At 37.8% G+C, this 18,551-nt stretch overlaps 1 protein-coding gene across 1 annotated transcript in view; it reads right to left on the bottom strand.

Moving 5' to 3' along the window:
• Positions 1–11,323: 11,323 nt before the first annotated feature.
• The window catches only part of ITGB8 (integrin subunit beta 8), a 72,316-nt gene continuing 65,088 nt past the window's right edge, over positions 11,324–18,551 (bottom strand). Inside the window, exon 15 of the mRNA XM_088162843.1 lies at positions 11,324–15,041. Within this exon, the coding sequence (XP_088018969.1) occupies positions 14,856–15,041 (186 nt within the window). The 3' untranslated portion in view covers positions 11,324–14,855. The remainder of the gene's footprint in view (positions 15,042–18,551) is intronic.

The following is an 18,551-nucleotide window of genomic DNA, read 5'->3' as shown; positions in this document are numbered from 1 at the left end:
CTGAGAAATGGAATGAAATCAAAGAAGGAGATTCGCTTAAAAGAGACAGTGATATTCTGTAGTTCATTATTATTTAGAGAAAAAGAAAGGAATGATAACAGAATAAATGAAAACTTGAATATAGGATTGTTTTTACTCAATAGGATCATTGTTACTTATGGAAAGGCAGTCTAAGGGTAAAAGGGATAAAAAGAGTTGGTAATTAATATAAACTTGTTATGAATTTGAAACACAAATAAGAGAGCATTTCATTCAGAAGCATGGGATTCTTGTGTAGAGATAATCTATCAATAAGTAGAACCTAGGAAAAACTTTACAGGAAGCTTTTCTGCAAAATGGCATCTGGGAGATGTACTGGAGGGAAAATTGAATAGTAGCCACTGCTGTCAAACTGGGATGAAAAAAATAAAAATTCACAAAAACACACAAGAGTCACATGTGAAACATATGGAGTCGTCTTTTCTCTGTATGGCACTGCATCAAGTCCTGAGCACGAGTTCTAATTTTGGTTGTTTCAAGACAGATGTGGGTGATAGGAATTAAGGAAGAAAGTGAAACTGAAAGCATATAAAAGGTATGACCCTTGAGGAAAGACAGGTGGAATTGAGTTTGATATAGTGGAAAATATGCAATCGACTCTAGAAAAATCTGAGACACTGTTGGGAAACCAGTATAATCCAGTGTCTTCCATATCTACTGTGGTACTGAATTACAATAAGAAAGAAAAAAACAGAATGAACTGGGCCAAATAACTGATGAAACTCTTGGTGTCTAGACTTGTGATGTATTTCCTTTTTTTTTCTTTTAAAGTGGAGCAATTTTTTCTACAAGAAAAAGATTGGTATAGATTTTTGCCTTGAAGATTGAGAAAAGATGAAGTTATCTTCTGAGATCTTTGTAAGCGTAATTTTCTCTGTTGTGCTGACAAATATAGTGAAGGGTAAAGCAAAACAAAAGTGGTTTAATCACAATTTGCATTGTGATTAAAGAACGAGTTTAGAAATAAACTGAGTCTGTGGAACAGCTGGCAACAGTTTTGGTGAAGATTTCCACTGGTGAAAGATGGGAAAATGGACAAATGGCAGTGACTTCACAACCCAGCCTGTACCCTGGGGTGGGTCACTGACATGGCCCATTGAAATTAATATAAATATTCAGGCTTGTTTTTGAAGTGCATCAGTTGTTTCACTTTCAGATGAAAGTGGGGTTTGGTTTTGGGAGTAGTTTATTTCTGAGTTTACTCCCAAGAGCTTATTTCTATAGAACACTTTTGGTTCTTTGCATCTTGCGCCATCCTGGAACATTGTCCTTGTGGCTTTGTTTCTGCACTGACATGATGCATTCTAGACAATGCAATGAATATCCCTAGCTTTGGCCTACAAAAATGTTTCTCTGTGTTTTTTCTTTCCATATAACATCACTGCCAAGATGCCAAGGAAACTCAAGCTAAGTGATTTTCCATAGAAATGAAGCTGTCCAGAGGGATTATTTCTGAGCAAAATGGATAAAAGCTGTTAAAACCATGAAGTCCATTAACCTCTTCTGCAGGTAATGGATATATTTTCAGCAGTGTAGACATAACTCCTGATACAATTTTTTCAGAGGCATACTTTCATAGTGTTTCATGAATATAACCCTGGGGTGAACAAAGCTGTGTGAAATAAAACCTTTCTGTGTCTGAAAGGTCTTATTCAAGCACACTATTCCATCTTACCTATCACAAAGTTAGGTGATAGCAAATTATCAACAAAAATCTGGAGAAAATATCAGATGTCTTTACTACAAGGATGGCACCAGTCAAGCTCTTATCTTTGAACTGAACAATACACTGAACGTGCTGCATTGTGCTGGACAGGATGTGAAGAGCACAGAGAAAGTTCACTTTTTAGTCTTAAACTCTCAAAGGGAATTACCAAGTGACAATTACTTTCTTTTAAATATTTGTATTTCTCAACATAATGCCAAATCTTGAGGGCAAGGACCTCTCGCTTTTACTTTACCGTCTCACCCTCCAATAATAGAACATTTTGTACATATATATAATTTAAATAACATGACTGAATCAAATGGCTGTTATTCATACACGTAGCATGTGTTTACTACTGGAAGATGTTCTGATTAAATGTTTATATGCTGCTAAGGGTCAGTGAATGTGGTAATTTTCATCTAAAGGAATCAGTGTAAACATCTCTTCTCTCTGAGCATGCTCTTCATGACTCACGAGAACATCACTGAATCTTTCCCTTGTCAGGACAGGCCATAATAAAAATTAAGGTTTTAAAAAAAATTTTAAAGATGTGTGCAGAGTGACCTTCACTGATACTATTTAATCTAGGAAAAAAGCCGGAGAGGCAGAAAAAAAGCGATGAAGACACACATAAAACATTTAACCCTATTTAAAATAAAATTCTTAAGACAAACAATTGTGGGTTTTGTATTTAAATAATGTATATGGACAAGTCCTGACAGATGGAGAGAGTGGCTATCTCCAGATTGAGCTGGTGTTGATGTTTGGGAGCACAGTTTTCCCTAAATCATAGCTTTTCTTCTCTGCTCCCCCACCCAGCTCTGCACCCTAGCTGTTCCCTCTTCTGAGAGACACAGCACCTGCCTGTGCTGCTGGTATCACCATTTCCCTCATTTCAAACCCACGTTTTTCCTTTGTTTAAGAGTTCCCATTTCTTTTGGCATGCGTCAGGTGTTGAAAATCTTAGCTATCCCCTTGCATTACATCTCATAGTCACCTCCAAGGTATATGGTCCCTGTGGACATGAATGGGAAAAGTACCCTAGGGTTAATAAGAAATTGTCTCAGAACAGAGGAGATGGGGAAAATTTCTGAAGGCAGCTGCCTTGTACTACTTGCATGCAAATTGCAATTAATCCCCAGAATAAATTATCCCAATTATAGACTTGCCTTAAATCTCTCATGTTAGAGTTGTTGCTTCTGTTCATGAGGTAGTGCCATGTGGTCACAATATTGTTTTGCCTTGGGGTAGTTAGGTTTTTTCCATGACAGACCATTCACATGTACTTGGCTGCATTCCCTTCTGAGGAAAAATATTTTGGCATTCCACAAAAAAAGCCGTAGGATTCCTGCCAGCTAGTGGTTCCTGCACTTCAGACTGCAGTGTGTCTGCTGGCTGGTCTTGATGCTGGCTATGATGGCACTGAGTTCTGGTTCAGAGGTAACAAGACTGACCGGGCTGAGGGGAGGAACAAAGTATCACACCTGTCTGTCGCACAGGTGGATAAATTGTGGTGAGAGGCACAGTGAGAACTCCATGTCCCAAAGCTGCCTTAGTCAAACTCCAGTGCTGAAAAGGAAGATGCTGGCATCTTCTAAATTTCCTTTCCTTTTGAGTAGGTAGTCTCTCAGGTGTCACTACAATCTCCCTTTCCCACTTCTTCCCCCTTCCACTTCGAGAAGTGATAGTATTCACTGACCTTGGTTATCTGCATACTCTGCAGACTGGGATCTAAAACTACATCTGTTTCCCATAAGTTCCTGATCCAGTCTTTCAGCTGACAGGTGAACAGGGTTTAGGAGCATGTTTTGTCCAGTGTGATCTTTAAAAATTTACACTTCCAAGAATGAAGGAAGCCCTTTACATGGGCTGAGGAGTCCTCAGGTGACTAAAGGGGCTAGTGAGATACAGATCCTGTTTTTTGTTGTGGTGTAAACTCTAAATCAGGACTCTGTGCTGTTTTCATGCAGGGCTGAACTTTTAGCTCTAAATGTGTTTGTGATATTAAACTAGTTATGTAAGTGTACATTTTTGTATGCATCACTGCACAGTCATGCCTGGGCTCTCACCAAACTTTCCTTCTGTTGTACTGCTTTCTAAACAGACTACAAGAACTCTAAAGAATTCTGGTTGGACTGAATTTAACATGGCTAATATAAAAGTCTGATGAAAGATATTTCCTTTTAAGTAGAATTTGATTCTTCCAAAGTATGCACAAGATCATGCCTGAATAGTTCTTAAAGATTTGGGAAATAGTTAGCTTTTTCAAATTAGCAACAGCTTCCCAAAGAAGATAAGGTTACCAGAGACTAGGTTTTGAAATATATCAATCTTCATTTATGTGCCTACAAGAGAAAGGATAGGAACACTGAAAAATAAAGGTAACTGATTTTAATTCCTCTTTATTCTTTTCAAAAGGATGTCAAATTATCTCTGCAATACTACCAAAAGCTATTTGAAGATCCTGAATGATCTCACCATTGCCTAATAAATGTCTTAGCACAGGAATAAATTTAGGTAGTACATCACTTAATTAAGCTCATAAAATAACTACATTCAGAGAAGTAATACTTCATTTTAAGGGATCTTTAGTTGTATTGCATATTGATAGTAAAATAGACATTGATAGTAAAATAGACTAAAAAGTAACTATTTGGGATCAGTGTCACCAAAAGTAAACTCAAAGTACAATAAGAAATTCAGTTGCAATATGGTTGTTACTCAAATATTGCTTTGATTTATTAAGGGATACAAATTTGCTTAGGTACAAAGAAAAAAAAAGAAAAAGACTTTTTTCTTTTGTTCCTCCTTATAACAATCTGTGTCATTCACTATCTCTCAATTGTATTATTCTGATGAACTGATACTAATGGAAATAATTAGAAGATCCCAGCAGTACCCACTACCCATTACCAAATATCCTGGAAGTCACTATGTACTGTGTTACCCTTTTTAATGTCATTCAGAAAAGCTTTTCATGAATTGCAAGTAAATTCTTACCACATGTCCAAGAAAGCAATCAGGAGGAACTTTCAACCAGTAACACTGTAAAAGCATTGGATTTTTTTTTCTGTTTATATTGGATGCTATCCTATTACCAGTAAGAAGACACAATCTGATCATTCATCACTTTTACACCTCCAAGGCATTTGTACTGCAATGCCATGGAATACAACATTCTGCAATGTTGCCTTAGCTATACACTTGATAAAAATGAATAAGCTCAGAACCCAGCTATTGCTCCTGAGAACTGGAGATTTATGTATTTTTTAATCAAGAAAACTATTATTATGTCTTTTCCAGCCAAAGACCCCAGAATAACCTATCATAGCCTTAACCAGAATCCAACAGGGAATAATCCCTCTCTTGCCAAAAGCACATAAAAGTTCATCCATGGAACAAGACTAAGCCAAAAATTACTGAAGTGCTAAAAGCAATCAAGAATGAGGGCAAGAAGCTCTTATCCACCAGCAGATGAGCATTCTGTGGGATGCACAACATTTAAATTGCTGCTTCTGCAGGATGTGGGTCACAAGTGTGGCTCTGGGAGCAGGATATCTCTACAAGCAGACATCTAAAATTACATGTCCAAAGGTGGGAACAGTGTTCCATGCTGAATGTAGGCAAACATCACTGTGTTTTTGCAAATGTTAATGCATTTTTCCCCCGGGGAAAGCCTGGAAAGATGGTGGCTCAGGATGGTCAAAACTTTCAGTAAGCATGTCTTTTTGGTTTAAATAAAGTCCATAATTCATTCTGCTCTATCATCCCCTTGAAATGTTACTCTTAAGGAATCACAGTAGTCTAAATTATCATCCTCTTAGAGAGCAAAAAATTGAGTTTAGGATAACTGTGTCCCTCGCTGTCTGAGACGCAGTACATAAGGCTCACTCCTTCAGAAAAAAAAGAACCTCTGACTTGGTTAAACCTTCCATTATAAAAAGCTGTACTTATGGGTATTTCCTTCTGATGAATTTGAATTTATGTGCCAACATGTGTTTTGAAAAGAATGTGAGTTTAAACTAGCCAACAACATTGAAAACGACTTGTGACATGGGTAAATATTATAGACTTGCATTTAGTGATTTAGGCATTTATGTGCAGAAAAATCATGTGGCTTGTTTTGAGAATGGTCATAGAAGTGAAAAGAGATTAGCTAAATCCACAGCTTAAAAAAAAGTATATTAAATTGCCTGCTTTGATGGCCTCTTTTATAAAAATTCAGAAATGTTGCTGTTTTGGATAAAACTTGCTGTCTTCAACAAAATGTCCTTATTGAAAAAGACTTGACACTGACAGTCAAGACTTATCCTGCCTATTAAGGTAGATTTTATACAAGAAATAAAATAATGAAGTTTATCTACACCAATATAGCATAATATTTCCACTGTAACTGCCAAGAAAGAATTACTAGTTGAGCAGAGAGTCAGGGAGAGTGGTATATCTTGCTTTTCCTTGCTTTATTTCTAAATATCACAGGGACAGTATAAAGCATGGTGTAACTTCAAAATTCCATTCAGATGAATTGTAGGAGTAAGAATCCATGAAGTGTTTCTAAAATGATGTTGTCATGACAAACTCAATATTTCTATGATGTTGAATAGTGTTCAGATTATTTCTTGATGGTTGTCAATTTTTGAAGAAGGAATTTCTTCCTATGGATTTCAGTTAGAAGAGCACCTTGCACTAAATTCAGGGAAATTTTCAAAATGTATTCAAAATTATTTTGTAGACAAATTTATTTTTTATATAGCTACAAAGGGCAATATTAAAAAAAAATATTTTCCAAGTGGTTAGATTATTTTCATGGTCTTTGAATTACTCCATCCCAAAAGCTTTCCTAAAAATATTGCAAAACAAAGGTTCAAAGTAGCTTCCTTAAGATAGTATTTTAAACTTTGGGTGCTGAGGATACATGAACATGTAAATTAAGAAGTGTTATTTTATGATCAGTCATCTGCTTCTATGTGCATATCCTGAATTAAATTATTGTTCTTTCACCATGAAACCAGAAGGTTCACAGGAGAGGCAAATCAGACATTGAAGTGGTTGATTGAGCATTGATTCACGAATACTAATGTGGGGAATTAAACTGGAACTCCACACACAACTTTCTTTATGTTATATCCCTTATTCCTGTAATGATATAACTCCCCATGTCTTCTAACAATAAGAACTTTGCTCTAAATATTTAGGAAAATATTGTTAGATATGAGGTAGTCCAGAAAGTGGTGATTTGTTTGCTTTTTCAGTTATTTAACCTCTAACTTGTGTGATCTTGGGTAGATAATTTTCTCCTATTTACTTTAAAAAAAGGAGAAATTTTACTGAAGTTTTAAATTATTTATATATTTATGAAATGGAATTTATGAAAGGCACCTTTCCTGATCCACAGCAGTGGTCTGAGAATACAAAGAAAGGATGAAATGCCCAAATTCTACAGACAGAAAAGTCAAATACGTACATAGTACAAAATTCAGTCAGCAGATGAAAAACAAAATCCAATAAAATTTTATTTTCTTCTGAGAAGATGAACTGTGTGGGCTAGAGCTCAGAAATATAAGCTTTCAATTGGGAATGACCTTTGCCCACAGAAGAGGAGCTAGAATTTCTGTGGTGTTAGCAGATGTGTTAAAGCCAAGGTTTCAATTTTGCAGAACATATTAATACGAGTCACACCTCTTCAGATTTTGCTGAATATTATGGTATATGAAAAAAACCTGTTGACTTTTGTTAAGGAAGAACAGAACTGAACTAGGCTGGTCAGGAAATCTTGGCAAATCTGGAAGGCCACAGCAGGACATACCTTCTGTTTAAAGCTGGGATATTTTGTAAAGCATTGCGTGGGCTGTAAACTGCAGAGTTGCTACTACTGCATTTTTTTAAAACATCACCTTCTATCTTTCATTTACTCTCCCACATGATGTATTTAAAAGAGAGGAAAAATATCTCAGTTGCTGAAGCTGTTTCTTAGCTTAACAACCCAAACAGTAAGGACACAGGAGTGGGAGGATCGTGAGAAAGAGCTGAAGAAGTGGGTGAATTATCAGTATGCAGGGTCATGCACATGCACAAGCCTGCTCGGCCAGCATTTGCAGGCTGGGCTCCTGCTGAAGCACGTGATAAAAAAGTGAAGGGAAATCTAATTAAGAACTTGATGTGCTGTGCTGAGGCCATTCCTGTTTACCTCCCATAAAAGACGTGCCCTGTGTTGCATGCTCCACAGTAATAAACAACCCCACAGAAAGGCACTGTGGCAAACAGGATACCTCCTGCTCTGATACCCAGGGCTGTTCTTTCTCCCCTCTGTCCTCGACCTTAAATAACTCCTTCTTTCCTCCACCACTGGCCTCACCAGCCCTCCTGGGCACTCCTGGCCAGCTCAGCTGTGTCCCTGCCGTGTGCCTCCCAAAGGTCACCAAGGACAGGTGCCCTGCTGCTGCTCTGCCTGCTGCCTGTGAGCAAAGGCAATAAAGTCCCAGTCCTGGCTCTGTAAGAACTTGCAGAACAAAATGAAGAATCCTTGGGCATCAAAGGAAAATCCAGATGTTTCCCTCCCATCTCTGGTCAGGCTTAGGATTCACCCATTAGCACCTCACAGCAGGAGCAGTTTTATTCTTGGAGCAGTTATTACTTAACACCCCTAAATTAGTAATATCTTGAGTTTCATAGTGACTGTCATCTGAGACTTAGGATCTTTTGCAATGATATTACAGTATTGACTGGATTTCAACTTTCTAGTGAAACAAGCAAGACCTTTTATCTCTCTTATTTTTTATTAAAAAGAAAAAAAATAGCAAAACATATTTGAGTAAATGAATAGTTAAGTTAATCATAGTAAGGTAAAACGTAGCCAAGGCAGACTGACTCCAAGCACTGAGCTCCAGCTACAAAACCAGGCATGGAAATCTGAAACATTGTGAAAAAACCTTAATTTCCAAGAGACAAACAAAATGTTGGGACTTGATGTCCCTCCCACCACAAGGCCCTTGTGAGTGTTATAGAAGAAATATAATCTGTGATCAGTTCAACCAGCTTTTAGTTTGATGCTAAATCTGTGTAATGTGAAGGTTATCAGAATCAAATTACGCTTCAAACTTTTGGTAACAAGTGACTAGCAAATAGACCAGAGATTTATGCAGTGGGAAGCAGATAACTGAATATAGCCACAATCAGAGAGAGATAAAGTGCCTTCACTCGCCAAAGAGTCCATAAATTGACAGGAAGCACTACTGACGTGTTGGATGAGTCAGAAAATATTGAAATTAAAAAGAAAAACAAACAGTCTCTGTTACTTCTTATCACTTATTACATGTAATTATTCAAGAGCTGTAGTACCCTCACACCTTCAGTTGGTTACTGTTCTCTCCCCCACAGACCTATTTTGTATTCAGGGAGCAGGAAATTCCCATGAGCCAGAGGGGAAATTTTAAGTCAAGTTTCTTAACTGCCTTCTCTGTTTTACAGCTCCTTTACAAAATGCACTATCAGTGCTTATCAGAGGGTGGTTTATGTTTAATATTTTCAAAGAGATAAAAGGTTATGAACCAGGAACCTGGCCCTGATGTTCATGCAAGGTGACAGAAAGGGAGTGAGGTTCATTTCAGCTCACCTTCCAGTATAGAAAAGCTGCCTCTCGCCATGCACATCACCGTGATGAGTGGAACACACCTCTTTCTCCTGTTAACTTGTTAATTCAAACAAACATCACTGCAGAAGGCAATCTGCTCAGCTGCTGTGCTGTGCAGAAGGTAGGAGTTGCCCTGGTGCAAAAGATCAATATTTAGAAACCAATCATTGCTGGGTACAGCTCAGTAGATCTTTTATTGTACAGGGTTAATGTATTCCAGCAGGGAGAGAGCTCCAAGAATAATCTCCACATTGTGCTGGATTTATTTTTGTATGGTAAATCTGTCCAGGAAAAGTCCATTTACTGCCTTGCGAGCAGAAGGGAGTGTGCAACATCACAACAGGGTCATGTAAGGACGCAAAAGTATGAGAAATTTACAGGTGTAGGTTTTTCTATTGTCTCAGTTGTTTTCTTTCCAAGAATTTTTAGATACTTTTCTAGATTTGTGCCCATCACAGCTCAAAGTTTTAGCTGTCATAGACAAAGTCTTGTCCAGCAACAGGAAAAGGGACATGCTTCAGGAGCTGGGGAGATCAACATTTCAGTTTTAACTTTTGGAAATTGGTATTACTTGTAAAAAATAAAACAAAAACTCTAAATCTACCAGTAAATAAGGATGGGGGTTTTTTTCTTATCAAAATAATGCTTTTTTTCCAGGAAGGTCATTCATGATATTGGAAAGTTGCCACCCATTTCATACCAAAAGAAAAAATAAAATTCTGTACAGTATGGAATATTTCCAGCTTTAGTGGTAGTGTGTGAGTGTTTATTTCGGCAGAAATATCATGAAGATTGTAAATTAATTTCTGAGAAAAAAGACCTGCCACAAAATTTAAGCTTTTGTTGTATAATTTACTATCTGTGAGGAAACGAATTATTGTTTACTTCTTTATGATCAAGCCTTACTGATTTTCTGACATGTCTGTGTTTAAGAAATCAAAGTCTCAAACACATAATAAAAATTAATTTTCTATCACTTTTTCCAGCACCTGGGAAAACCATGCCCAGGAAAACAGGACTTGTTTCATGTTTCCCTGGAAGAGATCCACAAATCTGTCTTCCATGCTTCAAAAATAATAGTTAAAAAAAGAGTTCCCACTTGTCCTTCTGACCCATCTTCTCTGAACAAGATTTCAGTCAAATTTGACATCTGCTTTATAACTCTTGAAACATTTTTCCTATCAGAGTGGCACTTCATCTGGAATTTTCCAAAACACATTCACATTTTTAAAATTCCTATCTCAAATTATCTCCATGGCTTATTTCCTTGATATTTCCAGTGTCTGGTCTAGCAAGATCTTACTCTGAGGCTGTAAGGTTTACTTTAGTTTCAAAACAACTTCAAAATGACAGGACTTCTAGATACAGGATTTCTGAAATGCATGCGACTTCCTGAAAAAAATTTAATATCAACAAGGGTAAGTTTATTATTTTTACCTGATAAAATTTAGATGTTTTCAAAAAAATCTATGAGCCCTTGATATATCCTTTATTCCATTTCATATATATAAAATACATTATTTCAATTATTCTAGTACATGTATTTTAGATTTTTCTTCAGAGGCATACAAGAACTAGTCCTTTAATATTAGCTTTTTATAGAACATGTAATGATGAAAGGCATAAAGAAGAAGAAGAAGACAGCTGAAGAGTTTTCACAGGTCTCACAGACAAATGTTTGTTAGAACCAGATTTTACTGTGGGGTGACAGGAACTTTGAATGCAGAAAATACTTTGGCAAAGGAAAAGCAGAAAAGATTCAACGAGATCTTTCTAAATTTAATTACTTTTATTGATTATACCATTGATATCTTATTGTGAGGGAGATGTACTCATTCCAGTGTACCAGCTATTCCTCAATGCATTTGCTTACTACATGGAGAAATGCAAGTAAAACTGAAGGATGTTTGCAAAAATATGAAGCAAACACTGACCAAGAACTTTTTGTCCAAAGGAAAAAAGTCTAACGTGAAGTGAAAATTTTCTCCAGGATCTCTTTTGCTTTGTGGAGGAGGCTGGTCCCCAAAACTGTTATCCTGCATTAAACAGAGCAGGTTTACAAATTGACTTAACACAAGGCTGACTTTACATCACAGGAAGTTTAGGTGAATGTTTTCCTGCTGGTCAGAAACCTTCATATTCTTCAAGATCCTTTTCCAGGTGGATCTTATACTCCAAAACAAAATTCTTACAGATAACTCTGACTTTAGCTGTAACTTGTAGCAGTAGTTATTGATGCACTGTGACAGATATAAACATAAGTGCTACTTAGAAATTCAATCACCTCCTGATCCAGTTTACTGCATTAATGGAGGTGGCCCTAATATGCAAATGAAACATATGGCCCAGCTTTTTAGGTAAGCTTGAAACTAACATAGTTGACTTCAAGAAGAGCAGGATTGTATGCCTTTTTCTTTGCCACATATGTAGTTTTCTTAATTTTTGTCCATAAGCTGCTATCGGTAATCAGCATTAGCGTATTTATCTGTTTCAATATATCAACCAAAAGTAATAAAATATTCATTTACCCTCAGGGAAACAAAGTAGAACCAAACATTCATATAAAGCATTAAGCTACGATTTGCTTCATTTACTGTGTGCAGTTCCCGTCTTGTGGAACATTTGTTCCTCAGTATTTCACGCTCTACTCGGTGGGTTAATCACATGAGACCTCAATGACACTGAAAAAATCATAAGGCTCTCCAACTTTGTATTTATTATATGTTTAATACCTGAAAGAAGATAAAATATACGGAAGACAGATTCCATGGTGTAAGTCACATGATGGGAAGATGGCCAATTTAGAGAACTTGAAGATACACTGCACATTTTCTGGAAACTAATTAAAAACATTCATATCCAAGGAATGGGAAAAAACCCAACTACAAACAAATCAAAACCAATAGCCAAGAAATGTTAAAGCAGATAGTGCTTTTCCTGAAAGTAAGTCATTTACTGCTATTACCTTTACTGAAATAGTGATTTCCTTCTGATGCACCAACCAAATGTTAGATAATGGAATTGGATGACACAAAAGAATGTGTTTGCATTTATCCCAACCTTAGCATGCAGTGTTTTTGGAGGTTTGCTCAAGTTGGCTCTGTTTTTACAAAGTTTATTTTTGGTAACTGCTTATCTCAAATCTGAAGGACCCAGCTGGACTGCGAGTGGAAAAGCCAAAATACTGTTGGAAAAAAGTTGCTTTTAGTATTTCTAAATCACTGAAGAGAGTTAACTGTCTGAAGGAAGATTGTTTTGGAGAAGTGTAGCCTCTGTTTCCAGCCTGATGATGTCCATTTACAAGTGTTTTCCAGGTTTCACCCCAGCTCAGGGTAAATTTCAGTAATAATATTATTTCAGAGAGATTTCTCCTAATGGCAACATTAATTGAAGTGAAACAGAAAAATATAGAATATTCTTAATTAAAAAAAGAAGGTCACCCTTCATAATTTAAATGATCCAAAGTTCTACAGTCTACTGAATAGTACATTTCAGCTAAATCCCAATGTCTCCTACAATACTGGAGAAAAAACTGTTGAACCTACTTGAATCTTCAGAGTGGTCCAGCTGACAGAGGTTGACATATTTGGGGATACAGTGCTCTATGTGATTAATTAATGAGGCTGAGGTTATTAACACAGTGGAAAACATTTTATTAGGTAATGAGCATATATGAAAATTTCATAAATATTTTGTCATATTTGGACCGACACTCCTGTAAATGAATTTTTTGGGCTGTTTGTAAAAAGGAAGACATAATATAATCCAGAAACTCTATAGAAAGCCAGTACCAGGAAGAGGTGGGTATTACATCTGGAGGAAAGAGGAGTGGAGCACCACTGGCATGCAGAGAGAAGAGCTGCAGAGTGTCAAGGGTGATGGCTGGTGGCTGGTGTGGCAGCTCCATTGGGGCTGCCTTTTCAAACGAGTAGTTTTGTCAGGTTTTGCATTTCCCATTGCAGGCAAAGAATGCTTGGGATGCTTCACTTCATCTTTGTGTAACTTGAGCAGTTTTAAATACACTCTTAATAGATTTTTTTGCTACACTTTTCAAAGTCCATTAAAATAGCAAAGAAAACAAACACCCAAAACCGGTATCTGATGGCTCTCATACCTTGTTTAGCTTGAGATAATATTTACTCCATGCTATCTGATCTGATCAGCACTAAATGAGGAAAAAATGTACTGCCTGTTTTTAATTAGGCATTACAGTTGAAAGTATGCAAATAAAGAAGCTATCATTTTGTCAAAGTACTTTGCCTAATACCAACTCAAAGGCCCGCAGGGGATCCCCAGAATTACAAGGCGGGAAAGAAGGTTTGCCAAAATAAAAGCCTTATCTTTCCATGTTGAGGTAAGAACTCCAGATGGGCAGATGAATTATTAATTAAAGCCCAGAAGTAACTAGTTTTTCACATTGATTGAATTCTGGACTGTAAAAATTGATAAAGTAATTAACTGAAAAAGAGTACAGAGTATATGCAGAAATAATGTAGCTTTTGTTGGATAAGTAAAATGAAAAAAAGTTGGAAGATCTAAGAGGGGAAAATTGTCCAAATATTGGGAAAAGCATAGAAAACAAACACATTTTCAATCAGAATTTCTAGCACTGTATGGATAAGCTCATTACAATAAATAGAAACCGTGAACTGAAAAGATGAATGGGATTATGAAATCAAATAAAATTTATCACTCATCCTGATGACTTATACTTCTGTCTTGAATAAGTATCTGTGGCCTGTATCTGTAGCCTGGAATTTTGCCAAAGCCTTTCACCTCCTCCAAACCATGACAGGACTTGTTCTTTGATGAAGCTGGATAGAAAGCAAATTGTGCAGCTGAGCAGCCAGAGGACCAAGCCTCGTGCTGTCTCTCTGAAGTTTGGGCTCTTGCTGTGAGTCACTGAGGTCTTGGAGCCTGATTATTGCTCTGGACTCTTCTCTGCTGATTGAACTTAAAATATTAATGCAGATGTTGGAAACAAAGGGTAGCCTGTTGGACTGTGTTTTTCTGTGCTAGCAGGGCACACCTGGAGATACTGGTACAGGACAGGAGCAGTGAGGTGTGGTTCACACGCTCCCCTCACCTGCAGGGACAGCTAGAGCAGCTCCCACATCTGAGAGTGGATTTCCAAATGGAAAACAATCCTTCTCCTGCACGGAAAAATGCAGCTTCCTGCTGACCAAACCAGTTTATAGGCTTTTACCAAATCTTACACCTACTTCTGATCAAAGATGTTCAAACGGAAAGGAGACTGACATTCAGTCTATATTAGCTTATCAAAAACCTGTTCACTAATTCTGGAGAGCAAGGCTGGGAGTCAATTCATTGTTCAATAAGGCACCTGGTGAGTAAGAAGAACTCTTAATGAAAACAGATAGTTGTATTCTGGGTTTTATTTTCAAATGTCCATTGACTAGTGGCTTCTGGGTGGTGAACATTTTAAAATATCACCTTGTACTTGGGAGCAGACACATTTTAAACATTTTCTTTGGTACCTTCAAGTGCATTTTGTACAGGCACAGCAGACTGTATTGTCTGGCATGAATGCCTGGATTTTCCTTTAGTGTTCATAAATTCAATGACAGCAGGGAAGGAGAACTTCTTGTAGAGCAGGTCTTCCAGTCCTGCTAAAAAGCATACTACCTTCAACCATGGAAATATCTGCAATAAGAAGCAGAAATGATGTGAGAATAATGCTGAAAATCTGCTTGCTCTCAGCATTTAATCCATCCTCAGGCAGGCACATATCTACTCACTGCCAGCAAAACCATGTCCCCACAGCTGCCCTTAAAGAAGTGCTTGTTCCTGGGCCTTGTCTCTCACAACTGCACTGCTGTCTTGCCCTAATTTCGTTATTTTCTCTCCCTAAAATTAATCACTTTCTTTTCCTACCCTGTGTTAACATATTTAATTTATACAGCTTCACGTATTGCATCTAACACGAAAAGTATGCATGTTGGTCAGAACATCTTTGTGCCTCTTTACCAGAAGTAAAGAAAATTTAGTAATACAATTCCATTGCTCCCAGAAGAAGAAAACTGGAAGGAGCAGCATTCAGTCTGATGCTGCTGGTTCCCAGATCCTGCCAACACTCAGCAAAAACCTTTGCTCTAGTTTCTAGAACGAAATTAACACCACACATTAAAAGATAATAGAAAAGTAAATAAATAACCAATTAGTTCACCACAAGTCCCCAAGTCTCTGATTTTATCTCAGAAAAATCTGGCAAGGGTTCTATGCTTATTTTATTTTGCAAAAGTAATTTTGAATTAAAAACTCCCTCAGAACTTGCACATTCAAAATTTACAGGGAGTAAAATTTTGTTCAGCCTGTTTCTGCACATTAATTACTTGCTAGTGACAAGACAGCAGGTCCAAGAGACCATAGACAAAGTGAGCCCATAATGCTACTCTGCCCTCAAGCTTTGTTCTGCATTGGTGTTATGATGGTCAGGTCTAGCAAATTTATTGAGACAGTTAGAATTTACAGCGTAGGGTAAAATATTTATCTGGGCAGAGGAGCTCTCAATGATTTGTAAGGGAATTGCAAGAGAGTGCACTGCATAAGCTGTGTGTGATGGCAATGTCTTGTCTTGCATTCAATACTTTATCAAAGCATTTACTCAAAACTTTATGCATGCCTTTATTCAAAACATTTTTAAAATTCACTCGATTCTCATTAAAAATTAATTCACTCAGGAATTCCTACAGTGAGGTGTGCTAAAGCAGGTGTGATGAAATTTGTGTGAACTTTGCTCCTTTGTGCCTGGTTTCTCTTTCTGTTTTGTAGATCTCATCAGAAAAAACTTCATCTTTTAGTACTTCATCTGTCCTCACTGGCTCACACAGCTGCATGTGCTAGCACACATCTGCCCCACAGCTGGACTCTTCCTGGATGACCATAGCACCCCTGCCTTCACATTGCTCATTTGAGTGTAGAGACCTTGTGGTGAGTCGTACCCAAACAGAACAGAGGTATTTCCATAAACCCTTCCCACAAAAGCTGTATGGAGCAGTATTCTGGTTTAGGAATGGTATTCCCCAATTTAATGTTCCTGCCAAGCCACTCCAAACCATGTTCTACTCACTCATATCACCATCTCCTATTCTATGCCATCTGCATCTTGTCCAGATGCTGCTCCTCCCATGTATACATATCTATATATCATATATCTATATCATCTATATCTATATCATCTATATCTATATCTAATCTATATCCATATCTATCTATCTATCTATATCTATATCTAAGCACTGGCATAATTTCCACAGTCAATGGCTGTCCCTCCAAGATGACTGTTGAGTTCATTTAGTCCTGACTGTGGGCTCTATCCATCCTAGCTGTCTTCCACTGCAGGAGTGCTGGTGTGCTATCATCAGGTGCTTGCAAGCCACGTAAGAACTTCATGAATGGTTTATCTGGAGCAGTCCATACTTTCTGTCCTTGGTAGTTATGGCATACAGTGGCAGTGTCATTCAGCAACAGTATTATACAATTCAATATTACAAACTTTTTAATAAAAAAAATTAAATTTAATAAAATTAAATTATGAGGTAAACATCATATTTCCCTGTCCTTCTGCATTACACACCAAATGCATCCAGGTCCCTGAACAAAAAGAATACCACAGGTGTGTTTGTCTTTGAGGAAGGACTAATCCCCTAACACTTTTCTCAAATGCACTACAGGACTTCATTCCTTTCTGTGGTATGTGGAGGATTTCATTGGGCAGGGCCAGGTCAATTGGTGAAGACTGGGTGGCTCTCACTAAATGTAGATCCCAGTGTTTGAAGTTGCACCCCTCATTGTTTTCAATGTTGTTTTTAGCAGTCCGTTGCACCATTCAGTTTTCCCTGGGCTGGTGCATGGTAGGCAGTATGATACACCCACTCTAAACCTGGCCCAGGTGTTCTCTGAGGCTGTTTTTGCAATGAGTCCTGCTGTCTGACTCGGCTCTCTCAGGGGTGCCAAAGCCCAGGACGGTGAGGCTTGGGATGCATCTCCAGCCATCCAGCAGCTGCTTCTACCATTGCAAGCTCCCAGCACTCGTCTTGGTGGATTTCTGGGAGTGTGACGTCAGCAATCTGCCAAGCCTCACAAGATTTGTATTTCAGCCATTGTCCACCATATCACAGAGGTCTTACCCATTCAAAATAAGGCTGTCATGATTTAGGACTGGTATTCCCCAATTTAGTGTTCCTACCAAAACACTCCAAACCATGTGCCACTCACTCAATCCCGTCTCCCTTCTCCTTCCCCTGTGGTGGGATAGAGAGGAGAATTGGAGGCATAAAAGGTAAAGATTACTGGTTGAGATATGAACAATTTACTGGAAACAGCAATGAAAGAAGAAGAAAAATAAGAGTGATAATATTGACACCAGAGCACAAGAGGCGAACGACTCCCACGTGAATGCTCAGCACACGCAACACTCCACAATACCCGACTGCCCAATGCTGCCTGACCTGAAAGGGACCCCTTTTCTCACTCCCCACAGTGACATGAGGTGTTATACAATAACCTCTCCATACTGGTCATGCCACTCCTGGCTATGGCAAAAAATTTAGCCTGTATTGGCCAGAACCGGGAAAAACAGAATCAAACTCCCTAAAACCAAAAGAAAAGTCAAACCCAGCAAAGTCAATAGCTTTTCATCAAATCAGCCAAAATTGGACAGAAATGAAGACTGAGAGATCTCAACAGGAGAAACTTTCTTAGAAGGCATGAAAGTTACAGCAGTGCTGGAGCTACTTTGGTCTGTAATTTACGCCATATTTGTTGCTATCAACATTGACTGAGGGTTATCTCTTTCAATAAGATTTTATGTCTTTTAAACTTTTTAAAGTAATTTACTCTATTAGTAGCTCTACCTGTAGCCACACAATGTACATTTATGACCCATCATGATTAAGTATGGATAAAAATCAGACCTTGAACCAATACTTACACACCAGATGTTGCCAGGCTCAGAAGAAAGGTTTTGAGCAAACCACTTCAAAATCTCCTTCCCTTGCCATAAGAAGGCCAGCACCAGATGTAGTGGGAAAAAGCTTGTACATTTCAACATAATCAACATTTTAACAGTCCTTGGCTCATCTACTTAATTGTTCTGCTTCCTTTCCAAAAATTTTAGTGATGCTGCAGATGTGCAAAAAGGCACCAAGTGAA

Source organism: Sturnus vulgaris, chromosome 1 (genome assembly GCF_052056855.1).
Source record: "Sturnus vulgaris isolate bStuVul1 chromosome 1, bStuVul1.hap1, whole genome shotgun sequence".
Classification (NCBI taxonomy): domain Eukaryota; kingdom Metazoa; phylum Chordata; class Aves; order Passeriformes; family Sturnidae; genus Sturnus; species Sturnus vulgaris.
Note: the sequence above shows the minus strand (reverse complement) of the source record. Positions and strands in the feature narration are given on the sequence as shown.